The sequence below is a fragment of the Balaenoptera borealis genome, assembly GCF_965194805.1.
Source record: "Balaenoptera borealis genome assembly, chromosome: 5".
Taxonomy (NCBI): Eukaryota; Metazoa; Chordata; class Mammalia; order Artiodactyla; family Balaenopteridae; genus Balaenoptera; species Balaenoptera borealis.
In genome coordinates this window covers 2,294,230-2,306,934 of record NC_138862.1, presented here as the reverse complement: position 1 = coordinate 2,306,934, position 12,705 = coordinate 2,294,230, and the positions used below count along the sequence as shown (strand labels likewise).

The following is a 12,705-nucleotide window of genomic DNA, read 5'->3' as shown; positions in this document are numbered from 1 at the left end:
CCAAGCTAGGAGTCCGAGCATGGCTGACCGCAGGGCACCTGGGACTGCAGGCTGCCCCCAGCTGCCCCAGGGCTTGCTCATGAGACCAGGTGTTACTGCGCTTCCTCTCAAATCCTTCCTCCCCCGGTTGGCTCAGCTGCCTCAGATGAGACAGGATGAGGGGTCCCCTGCGGTGGAAGCACAGTGCGTGGTGGCCCTGGCATCTTCCTCGGGGAGCCCCGGGCCTGGCGGCCAGCGCAACCTCTACGTCCTTGGCTCCCCTCCTGCCCGCCTGTCGTTTCCCCATCTGGCGGCGCCTGCACTCTGGGTCCATGCTTATCCAGGGCGTCACACTCAGAGGCAGGGTCTCCCGAGGACAGCCAGGCCTGGGGGCGGCCTGCGGGGACGTGCCCTCGGGGACCTTGTGGTCCTGATGCGCCAGCTGCTCTGCCCTCCCCCCAGAGTTCCAAAGTCCTGGCTAAAAGGGAGCTGCTTTACGTGCCCCTCATCGGCTGGACGTGGTACTTCCTGGAGATCGTGTTCTGCAAACGGAAATGGGAGGAAGACCGGGATGCCGTCATCAAAGGGCTGAGGCGCCTGGCCGGCTACCCCGAATATGTGTGGGTGAGTGAGGGGTGAAGCCACACGGACTGTGTTGTCTTGAGTCCCAGGGGCACAGCCTGAGTTCTCAGTGGCGAGCCGGCAAGAGCCTCTGAGCACCAGGGAAGCTGTCTGAGGAGGGCCGGGGCCCCGCCCCTCTGAGCCTGCAGGCTTGGGAACCCCTCTTGGACCACCTGCTCCCACCTGCCCCAGCTGGGACCCGCCACGCCAGGGGCACCGCCGCCCCGCACACCCGGCCCCACTCAGAGGACAGCCCGCTCGGCTGAGCCGGGGCTCCCTGGAGACGTTAGCGGGCCGGCTGCCCAGTGCCCAGGCTGTTCTGCCGAGTCAGGGCTCAGGACAAGCCCTCGTGAGCTATAGTTCTGCGGGTCGACGTGGACTTCAGTTGCTAGAAGGTTTGCGCTGCACTTAAAACAGCCACCCTTCAAGGGCAGGGCAGGGCCCTGGGGTGGGGCTCTGGTGGTCCTTTCTGAGCCCCTGGATGGAGTTTGATGGACAGCCATCTGAAATGATCGGTATCGATCAGTTTGCATATCAGTTCCGGTCTCTGACGGCAGTTCTTTGAGAACTGGCTACTTACTTATTTGGTGTTTGTAACTCATCAAGGCAAAGGGATAGAAGACTTTGTTTTCCACTCGCCATCGGAAGGCTGCTGCCTAGGGACACCTTGTCTCACTCTCTCCAGGAAGTGTCTTTCCATTCCCTGAGAACAGGTGCAGGCCTGTCGCTGTCTGTGAAGGACTTGTGTGCGGAGTGTGATTGCGGCATCTCTGGTCATGCCCCGCACTGGTCGCTGGGGGGCGTCATTTCCACAAGACTTTGCCGCCAGGCGGGGGGCACGTGCAGGGGCGATGAGGAGCCTGTGGGGCTCCAGTCCCGGTCGCCAGCACCGCACTGACCTCCGTCCCCTGTCTGTGTCTTAGTTTCTCCTGTACTGCGAGGGCACGCGCTTCACGGAGAAGAAGCACCGGGTCAGCATGGAGGTGGCCGCCTCCAAGGGGCTGCCCGTCCTCAAGTACCACCTGCTGCCTCGGACCAAGGGCTTCACCACCGCGGTCCAGTGCCTCCGTGGGACAGGTAAGAGCCACCCGCTGGGACTGTCTCCAGCCCGGGCTCCGAGCAAAGCAAGACGTGAAATCAGTGATTTGCCAAAAACCAGATCAGTGAGTTCCGTGTAAAATGCAGGATGCCAGTGGCATTAAAGGGAGAACTGGGTACTCGGATTTACATGTTGTAAGATTCTCGTATCATTTTTTGAGGTGATAAAATACTAGTTAATGGAAAACAACGAAAATGATAATAAGAAAGGTATATAACTGAAAACCTTATAAAGGAAAAAATATATATCCAGTTAATCCAAAAGGAAGGCAAGATGAAAGGGACAAAGAACAGGATGGATAGGAAACGGTGGCTTTAAACACAAACGTGCCAGTAAGTACAGTAGATGTGAATCAACTAAATGCCCCAGCAATCCAGGTAAAGAGCCGCAGGGGGACCTGCTGCGGGGTGTCATCTAGCACCTGCCACCCTCTGCCCCTCTCCCTGCAGTCGCAGCTGTCTACGACGTCACACTGAACTTCCGAGGAAACAAGAACCCGTCTTTGCTGGGGATCCTCTACGGGAAGAAGTACGAGGCGGACATGTGTGTGAGGTGAGCGGGCAGGTGCCCACAGGGGCGGGGCCGGCAGGTGGGCGGGACTGGGGCCGGCTCCTCCCACCTCCTGGAGGTGGCCGGCATTCCACCCTCCAGGGCCGGCACACGGTGGGGACAGTACAGAGCAAAGGAGTGGGTGCGACTTACACGAGGAATGTTCCAGAAGCTCCAAGGGAGGCGTGACCCCTCCCACTGGAGGGAGCAGAGGCTTTTTGGAGGAGGCGTCTGAGCTAAAACTTGGACAGCAAGTAGGACTTTCATAGACAGCAGAGGAACAAGCTGTCCCCGTCTGAGTGGGACGCACACGTGTCCCCCTTTTTCATGGTGTACAGCCACGCAGACCACCTGGGAGAGAAGGTGGGGTCAGGGCCACGTGCTGGGCTTCGGGCTCCTGGCTGCCCGGTCTGAGCTGGGAGGTTCCACCCCGCCAGCCTCCACCCCATTGGCTCAGAGGCAGCCCCGCCCGCACTGGTTAACGCAGGGCAGCTCTGGGTGGCCGCCGCGGGACCCCCGAGGATCCCCCAGAAGCGAAACTCAGCCCAAAGAGGGGCCCCATATGGCCCTTAAAATGTCCCCAGGTTATCAGAAACTATTCCCGTTGGTCTGTGCAGTGAGCATTTATTGCGTGTCTGCTGTATGCACAGGAAGGGGGTAGAGGGATCAGAGAGAAGGGAGCTTCCGAAAGGATTCACTGCTGCAGAGGCAGAAACGTGCTCGGCGGGCGGGCGGGGGAGCTCCCAGGGCCCATCCCAAGCCCTGCCCTGGGGCCGGCGATGCAGAAACGTGCTCGGCGGGCGGGCGGGCGGGGCTCCAGGCGCCACTCTGGGAGCAGAGGAAGGGAAATGACAAAGTGACCGTCTTTCTCTCCAGTTTGTTGGGCCATAATGGGAGAGGCCACCTGCACCCTGTCCTCCCACCTCCGCGGAAGCCCTTGCGGCTGGCTCCGCCCCCTCCCCGCCCCCCCACGGTGCTGACCTTTCACCCCCGGATAGAAACCCGCATCTCTCTGAGCTGATCGGTGCAGGGTCTCCGTCCCGCGGAACCTTACGGCCTGACGCTGCACTGCTTATGGCGTGACTTTTTGCTGGCACTGGTGGCTTTGGCCCAGAGGGGCAGGGATCTCAGGGTCAGAGGGGAACAGAATCCCTTTTGGGGTCCATCCCGAGTGACTCGTGGTCTTGGTGAAATGTCCAGACGTCCAGGGCCACTGGCAGAGCCTGAGGCGCCACTGGGAGGGCGGGCTCCATGTCTGTAACACAAGATCAAGGTCAGGGACTAGGGCTGTGGCCGGAGGTCGCCGTGTCTCTCCACCACGCTCTGATGCTCCATGTTCCTCTGCCTCGTGAAGAGAAGATAATCCACCCAGAAGTCTTTTTACCTTAAAGCACAGCCTGGGGGCTGCTCTGTTCATTAAGCGGTGTTCTGACCTGATTGTAGCTCCAGGCCTAATTCCAGGCAGGCCTTCCAGGTCCGTGTGTTGTCTGGATGATCCTGTTTGAACTCGCCAGTCTCCTGTTTCACTCACATGTGCCCAGAAAGGCAGGACGTTCCTGTGTGTATAAACCACATAGCCCCGTCCCTGTGTCAGCCCCATGTCGGCCACTGACCACCACCGACTTGGTCAGTCTGACTGCAGACTGCAGGGCTCTGACCGGCCCTCTTCATGTTAGTCTTGAGAGCTTGAGCCAGGACAAGTTTAAAAAAAAATACCACTCATTTCTCCTGCCCCAGTGTAGGAAGTTTCCAGGAATAATTTTGTGAAGATAAACCGGAAGCTGGGTGGCTTTTTCCCTCTGACGTTCACAGAGGACTAGCTCAAAGTCGCTGTAGGGTCTCTTATTCCATCCCGGGATCAAGGGAGAGCCCAGGACCCTTGCCCTTAGCTCTCTAGAACCCCTGGCCGGGGGCTGACCACCGGTGGCCAACAGGGAATGGGTGATCTTTCTGGGGCCCTGGATGGTCCCAGTCATCTTCACGGGAGCCCTCAGAGGCAGATCCTGCTCTGGTCCCTGGGTAGGAGGGCTCTGGCAGCCTTAGCCGCCCGAGATCAGAGCTGGTAGGTGGCAGAGCGGGGGGAGCCCGCCTGGTCCAGCTGCAGGCCGATGCTCACACCACCCTCCAGGCTATACCGCCCCTTCACGTGGGCACCCAGCTCCAGCTGGAGAGGAGTGGTGCTTTAATCTGCTCATTTTCCCCTTTGTTGCAGAAAATGTGAGGCTATATTTCACCCAATCATATCTTAATAAATGTATTCTTAGAATGTCTAAAAGTTTCAACTTATTGTTTTGTATTACCAAACAGGTGTCTTGAGTAAAAGCAATATCCCAGTGAGTCCAAAACATACCTGTAATCAAAGAAGACAAGGTTCCTGTGACCCAGTGGAGTTGTGCCTCATTTCCCCGGGGGCCTGAGACTGGGCATGGCCAGGGCCTTGGGGATGGTGGCTTGAGGCTCTCCTGTGTCCATGCTGGCAGTTGGGGCGAGCGTCCTCAAAGTGGAGTCAACTCCAGAGTTGTATTTATGTTTTATCTCATCATTTAAAATTCTTATTTTATGTATTTTGTCCTGCATATAACAGACATACAACAGAACCTGTATGTGGTAATGTGAAATCAGGGGAGAACGGTCACGTGAGTTTGACACTTTTGGCCGTCATCTCTCTGTGGACAGACCCCTTCCAACTTCCTTTCCTTCCTGAGACGGCACCTGTGGCAAACCCTTCAAGCGCTACTTCTCACCGTGTACTCCTGGAGGTCCCCAGCACCTTTCGGGTCCACAAAGTTAAACCGTTTTGTTTACTAGGAGGTTCTAAGTCTTCTTCTCTCCTCTGAGCATACAGCGGAGTCTCCCAGAGGCTGCGTGACATGTGGCCCAGCATCGCTCGGATGTCTGGTTGCGTGTGTGCTTGTAAAACTGGGAAGTTTTACAAGATGGATGGTAAAGATGGATCGGTATAACTCACAAAAACCAAAGTTCTCAACTTTTAGAGACAAGAAGGTAGGGCTTTGGGCTTTTTGGTGGCGCAGTGGTTAAGAATCCGCCTGCCAATGCAGAGGACATGGGTTCGAGCCCTGGTCCGGGAAGATCCCACATGCCGTGGAGCAACTAAGCCCGTGTGCCACAACTACTGAGCCTGCGCTCTAGAGCCCGCAAGCCACAACTACTGAGCCCGTGCGCCACAACTGCTGAGCCTGTGCTCTAGAGCCCGCAAGCCACAACTACTGAGTCCGTGCACCACAACTACTGAGCCTGCGCTCTAGAGCCTGCGTGCCACAACTACTGAAGCCCGCGTCCCTAGAGCCCGTGCTCTGCAACAAGAGAAGCCACCGCAATGAAAAGTACCACACCGAAGAGTAGCCCCTGCTCGCCGCAACTAGAGAAAGGCCGTGCGCAGCAACGAAGACCCAACGCAGCCAAAAATAAATAATTTATTAAAAAAACAAAAAAAAAACCCAAAAGGTTGAGATCCCTAAAAACATGGAGATTTGCCTCTGGCCGTGGACTTTTCTTCTGGCTCTGCTCTCACTCTGGCCCCTCTGAGGTGGGCAGCCAGCCCCCGGGATGACCGCGGTCCCTTGTTAAATTACCGTTGCTCACACGTGCGCTCAGCGGCCCCTCCTGGCGATCCCGGGGTACTACAGTTGCCGTAGAAAGCGGTCCTTGCCCTGCTTGTGTTACCGGGTAGACACCTCCCCTCCTGGGGCTGGTAATTCAGCTGGTGATAGGGCTTGTACAGAAGTCAGTGTCACAGCTGGTGATAGGGCTTGTGCAGAAGTCAGTGTCACAGCTGGTGATAGGGCTTGTACAGAAGTCAGTGTCACAGCTGGTGATAGGGCTTGTACAGAAGTCAGTGTCACAGCTGGTGATAGGGCTTGTACAGAAGTCAGTGTCATCATTGAAGCCAGCCGTTTGTTAATTGAGATTAAAGTTTCGAAATCTCTACTGCTTTTCATATTTGAAGCAAATGGATTTCATTTGTGAAACACAAACTCTTCTTTGCCTCATAAAAGACACTCTCAGCCATGGTCACTCCCAAAGAACAGACTATTAAGAAAGACCAAAACTGCCTAATGAACGGTCAGTTTTCCCAGTGGAGCTGGGGGCGCGATCTGCTCAGCTGACTGCTCCTGGGTGTTCCCGGGCAAGGCTTCTGCGCTCCCGGGCACGTGAAGCACCTCCCAGCCCCTCCCTGGTTCCCTGCAGTCCCACTGGGCATGGCGGAATGCCCGAGAAGTTACTTTGATGTGTGTGTGTTTTTAGAAATTGAGAGTCAGATTTGAATAGAAAAGGCAGGGCTGGCAAGTAACCCTGATGCATAATGATTTATTTTTCCCCTTTTCAGTTTGACGTCATCTGATAATTCACTTTGCTTTCAATCTTCTTAATAAAACAGGAGATTTCCTCTGGAAGAGATCCCGCTGGATGAAAAGGAAGCGGCTCAGTGGCTTCATAAACTGTACCAGGAGAAGGTAAAGGCGCTCAGCTCTCCCCACACCCACCCTCCTCTCGGGGTCTCACGAAGAGGTTTCAAAGGGGCAGCTAACGGGGCAGGCAGGTAGCACACTGGCTTCCTCTGGAGACAGGAGTGCTGTGCCACTCTCAGATTCTTCTTTCCAGTCGTCTTCTTCGTCTTTCATTTTTCCTAACTTTTGAGGAATTAACAAACTAGAGAAAAGTGTAATGGATATCATAATGCTTGTATAACCATTGGCAATAACATTTTATCACATTTGTTTCATTATTTCATGTAAAAGAAATTATAGACATATAATACGTATTATGTATGTGTGCATGTGTATATATACGATTTAATAAGTAAGGCACAATATAGATGATGTGACAGGCTTCTTATGATGACCCCACCCGGTCCCTCCTCCATCCCCCCAACATGCCTCACCCCCAACTTTATACTGTGTGTATAAAGTTTATTTTATACACACAAACAAACAGGACACTAGGTTATCATCTTCAGCAATAGGGGAGGCTTGGATCATCAGAAAATCCTTCTAGTATAAAATACATATCCTTTTAGATGCATTGACAAGTGTTGAAGAAAGTAAGGGAAATCTCTAGGGAGCAAAAGAGGAGGTGGGACTGAAATCCAGGTGGGAAGGCTGCGAGCTGAAGCTCGTGGAGTTTGCTGGTCCACCCAACCTGAAGTCTTGAGTTTTAATGCCTACCTGGAAGCAGAGAACAAAGATTTGACCTCACTTGGGGCTGGAAGTTGGAACTGAAGACCCTAATGAAGCTGGGACCCTCCTGGAGTTTTGCCCTCAAGTGGTTAAACTGGAAAATGTAACTGCCAGCATAGGAAGTGACTTTGAAGTTGCCTTTCCCCCTTGGTCTCTAAACGTCCCCCTGGTAATTCATAATCACAACACTGTCCTCAAACAGGTGTGGGGATTGAAGTTATACTAACAGCATAGTTCAAGAAGAACTAAGCCAAAATATCAGCATAAAAAGTGGTTCTAGGTGAATCTCTCTAGAGTCCCTGAGAAAAGCACATGTAAAACTAGAAGAACACGGCTCCAAACCTAAGCTGCCCGAGATTTCTTCAGAAAAATTCTGCTGGAGATGCACTCATAACCAAAATCCACGATGGGCAAGTACAACAGACAAACAGAAAAATTAAACCCTCCCGAAACTTCAGCTAATGGAACTACCAGGCAGAGACTCAAATCAGTATGTTTGAAATGATTAAGCAAAAAAGAAGGGATTGAAAACAAAAGAACAAGACCTATTAAAAAATGAGACAGATTTGAGAAAAACCAAGTAAAATGTATAGGCATGAGAAATCTACTAACTGACAGCAAAATCTTAGTTAACAGATTAGATAGCAGATTAGATACAGCTGAAGAGACAATTAGTAAGCTGGCAGGTTTTGAGGACATTACTCAGAATGCAGCACAGAGGAAGTGAAAATGTAAAAAGGAAGTTTAAAAGATCCAGAGGATAAACAGAGGTCCAGAATGTAACAATTAGAAAGTCCAGAGGAGAAGGTGGGAAGAACGGTGAAGAGCAGTTGTCAGAGATAACCGTAAAACTTCTAGAGTTGATGAACGTGGGTTTCATCAGCTTCAAGAAACCCAAGTCTGGAATAGGATAGATAAAAAGAATGTATATAATGTACATATACGTGTGTACACATATGCACACATACACATTATTACAAACATACACAAGATAGAGTAAACCCAGAGAGAGAACAAAGAAAATAAAAATAGCATAAATTATTTAAGCACAAAGCAAAGCTACAAAAGAGTGAATCTACTGCACCAAAAGCTTTTCTTTAAAAATATTAATAAAATAGAAAGCCTTGGGCAAGACTGACCAATTAAAAAAGAGTGCCGGCATTAAGGGGAATAAAAACGGTGACACAACCAAAGAGCAAGGAATGAAAATAGTATGAGAGAAATATGACAACTTGATGCTCCTACATTTGAAAACTTGGATGAAATGTGTGATTTCCAAGAACAATAAAACTCTCCAGAAGAAAAAGAAACCTAAATAAAAAGGAATAGAGTGTGTGTGCATCACATGGTGGATGGGCAGAAAGACGTTGTATACACGAGCCTGCAAAAGAGAATGCATCTCTGGATCAGGGTCAAGTTTTAAAAGTTTGAAGGGACTTCCCTGGTGGTCCAGTGGTTCCAATGCAGGGGACGCAGGTCCGATCCCTGGTCGGGGAACTAAGATCCCACATACTGCGGGGCAACTAAGCCCGTGTGCTGCAACTACTGAGCCCACGGAGCTCTGGAGCACATGAGCCACAACTAGAGAGAAGCCTGCGCGCCGCAACAAAAGATCCCGCGTGTCACAGCTAAGACCCGACGCAGCCAAATAAATAAATAAATAAATATTTTTTAAAAAGTTTGAAACTCTTACAAAGAGTGACATTTGCAAGCAACAGTATTTGTTTAGCAGGAAATGAGAAATAACCTAAAAGTGCATTATTAGGAAGTAGATACATTATGTGTATTCATTTAACTGTGATTCAGTTAAAATGAATGAACTGCATATTAGCAATCTAAATGAATCTTGAGAAAGTAGGTGTTAAAAAAAAGCAGCTTGCAATAGGCGTATAGTGTGATGCTATTCACAGAAAATCACAAAGCGCAGGCGCAGTACCGTGCATTATCGTAGAGGTACCCGAGCACAGGAGTGCAGGTGTAAGCCCTTCCTGGGGATGGAGACCACCAGCTGAAGTGTGATGACTCCTGGCGGGGATGGGACCACAGGCCTTGTCTTCATCTCTAAGGGTTGCTTTCTAAAACAACCTGATGCAAATACAGCAAGTGACAGGTTTTGACATAACTGATTTATTCGGGTATTTTCTATTATTTGCTATGTTTTTCCGTAATATTGAAACATATACATTTTTTATCGCTTTTCATGTCACTTACACTGTAATTTGCATCAGGGACCACACTGTGTGTCACGTTGTCCCATTTATTCTGTTTTTAGTGACCATTGTTTGTTACATCTGCAACGTTGACATAGATTTAATTCACCCCTTTAGATGCTGTGCTCCACCATGCGTGTTTCCCACGTGATGACGCCCCGTTTTGGCTAGTCGTCCTCCTACCTGTGAACAGTTATGAACTTTCTGCTGTTCCCTGTGCGGCAGGGCACGTGTGGGAGCGTTTCTGCCAGATGTTAACGCTGTGACTGGTGGTAGGAGGCTCTGGTCCCTTGTGACATGTCTCTAAGTTGTGCTTCAAAGAGCCTGCCCGTTATGTCCCCAGCTGAGCACGAGAAGCCCTTTCTCCCCGTCTTGTGAGTAGGGGGTCTGCACCGCCTTCGGCCCTATTGCCCCCTGCCAGGGAATACGCAGACCCTGAAGCAGCCAAACTGGGTGCTTTGGTCCTGCTGTAACACACGTGTTCCCGGAGACACTGACGCCTCTGGTCACTTACCAGTGAGCTCCGGTCGTAACGTGGAAACAGACCTCGGTGTCACCAAAGGGCCTTGAAGGTCATTCCAGACAGTTTCCCCATTTTGCAGATGTGGGAACTAAGGTCCTGAGAAGGAGGTGACTATCCTGTGGGTGAAACTGTCCCCAGGTCGCCCGGCCTCTGCCCCTCCGCCCTGCTTCCCCATGCTTGCTGTGCTGACCAGGCGGGGTCGGTGAAGGAAAGGGGCCTGTAATGACAGAGGGCCTGGAGCCCCCGAGGGATGGGGCGAGGGAGGGACTGGAGAACGGTGAGGGAGGCTGGAGATGCTGATGGTTTAGGTGGTGGCAGTTTCTCTAAAGTTCCACAATAAGCACGTTCAACAGAGGTTAGAAAGAGGAAAGAGGAGATTGGTCAAGCAAGGCGTCAGGGTTAGGAGAGAGGACGTGATATTTGAGTGGCACGGGCAGCAGCGTGTGTGGCAGCTCCCTCCCCAGGAGAGCGGGTGCTCTTCCCCTTGTGTAACCCCACCTGCACCTGCGAGCAGGACACGGACAAGGGGGCTCTGCTCCTGGAATTGAGTGCCTGGCTGGAGGTGGCCGGGCTGGCCTCTGGACCCTGCTCTGTGCGCTCCCGGAATGACGGGGTCCAGGAAGGGGGTATCAGGGGCATCTGGAGCAACGTCGGGAAGCAGGAGCAGGCCCGTCGGGGGGCGCGGGGTGCTGTCTGCTGGTGGGAGGGGCGGCGACGGGGGAAGCCTTTGGGTGTGTGTGGAATTACTGACAGGTCAGGACGGGACAGAGGCTACCACGACTACCTGGAGGCCCACCCCACAGGGAGGACGGCCAGGCGTGGGTGCCAATGGCAGGCAGGGGGTGAGATTGTACATGAGCATCTGCGTTAGGGTCACATGTGTTTTATTCAGGTGATCAAAAGGCCTGTCACAAACTTGGTGCAAATCTGTAACCACAGTGCACTCTCCTGCGGGGCTAGGTCCTGCCCTCTTGTCTCTGGGTGGCCTCCGGGCCCGGTTCACCTGAACCGTGAGCTCGCCGAGAGCCCCAGGGCGCCCCTGCTTCCCTCCCAACAGGTGCTCTGGGAGCAGGAGGCATGGCCTGTCTGCATAGGGGCAGGTGGTCAGAGCGGAGCTGGCCGAGCGAACCGGCTTGAAGACGTTCTGGAGCTGCACAGGGGAGGGCCTTCTGGGGGGGGGGGGGCTCGTGTGGTCGCCCGGAGGTGTACACACGGGCGTAAGGGTCGCAGCGGCTCCTGACCACACAGGACCTGTGGTGCCCGCCCCGTGCCCCGTCGATCAGCAGGGGCAGTTGGTGCCTGACCACAAGCTGGAAGAGGCCGCGAGGCTGGGCATTTGTTAATCCCCCTGCCCTGTTTTTATGTAATACACAACACAGCTGTAGAAAGCTAAATGCAGAAAATAAAATAGAAAAACAATGAGGGCAGGTGAGATTTACTCCCCCGGGTAATTAAGATCGTGTGGGTGTGCATCTTTCCAGACTCCGTCCTAGACAAATATATAGGCGTACATATTTTTACTGAAGTGGAATTACGTGGCACTTAACTTCTTTCAGAAAACAAACGACCGTGAGTGTATCTCCTTGTTAGCACGTGGCGTGTCGTGTCTGCAGAGAAATGTCGGCCAGCCTCGCCGTTTCTCAGGCAGCTGGTGCTCGGTGTTGAGCGTGTGTCCCGTTTCCCTGTTGAGGATGTTCTGATGTCCTCACCCGGTCCTCTGTCCGCCCATCGTTAGCCACCAGGACGCGGAGGAAGGAGAGGTTAGACAGCTTTCTGTGGGTGACACAGCCAGCAGGTGGTGGCCGCCACCCTCGCCCTGGAGATGTCACAGGAGACGGCGAGGGGCCGGCCGACACCGCAGTCCTGGGTGTTGAAGGTGCGTGTCGTGCACCAGGCACCGGCTGACAGTTTTCCTAGGAAAGTTGTCTTGTCCAAGGGTTTGCATTTTTCAAGCTTTTGGTACAAGCCACCGAGGTTCTCCACGAAGGGCATGCCAACTTCATCTCCCACCCGCAGCCTGCATGGTCCGTCCACTTTATTTATAGGTTGAGTCATTTTTCACGGTGGGGTTATAACAACAGCACACGAAGAGGCCACTTTTCTGGTTGACTGTTTCAGGATGCGCTGCAGGAGATGTATAACCAGAAAGGTGTGTTTCCAGGGGAGCAGTTCAAACCCGCCCGTCGGCCGTGGACACTCCTGAACTTCCTCTTCTGGGCCACACTTCTCCTGTCTCCTCTCTTCAGCTTTGTCTTAGGCGTCTTTGCCAGTGGATCCCCCCTCCTGATCCTGACGTTCCTGGGGTTTGTCGGGGCAGGTAATGAACGGGCATGATGGCGCGGCTTGAGGTTGGGAGTCTTCCATGTGCCGGCCGCGGCGCCCAGGCCTGGAGATGGTCGGTCACCTGGGAGCCGGGATGCAACCTGAGCCTTGCCGGCCTCAGAGAGCTGCTCTGGCCACTGAGCCACAGGGCCGTGAAGGCCACAGCCAGATTCCAGGGCCATCTGTCCAGAAAGCTGGCCGGCC

At 53.0% G+C, this 12,705-nt stretch overlaps 1 protein-coding gene across 5 annotated transcripts in view; it reads left to right on the top strand.

The window, feature by feature from the left end:
• Window positions 1-12,705, top strand: part of AGPAT3 (1-acylglycerol-3-phosphate O-acyltransferase 3) — a 98,287-nt gene that overhangs the window by 74,916 nt on the left and 10,666 nt on the right. For 4 of the 5 annotated variants that reach the window (XM_082393510.1, XM_082393511.1, XM_082393513.1 and 1 more), the window contains 5 exons: window positions 442-603; window positions 1,524-1,677; window positions 2,149-2,251; window positions 6,648-6,723; window positions 12,298-12,496. In XM_082393510.1, coding sequence (XP_082249636.1) covers window positions 442-603; window positions 1,524-1,677; window positions 2,149-2,251; window positions 6,648-6,723; window positions 12,298-12,496 — 694 coding nt within the window. The remainder of the gene's footprint in view (window positions 1-441; window positions 604-1,523; window positions 1,678-2,148; window positions 2,252-6,647; window positions 6,724-12,297; window positions 12,497-12,705) is intronic. The other variant, XM_082393514.1, reaches the window with a different exon arrangement.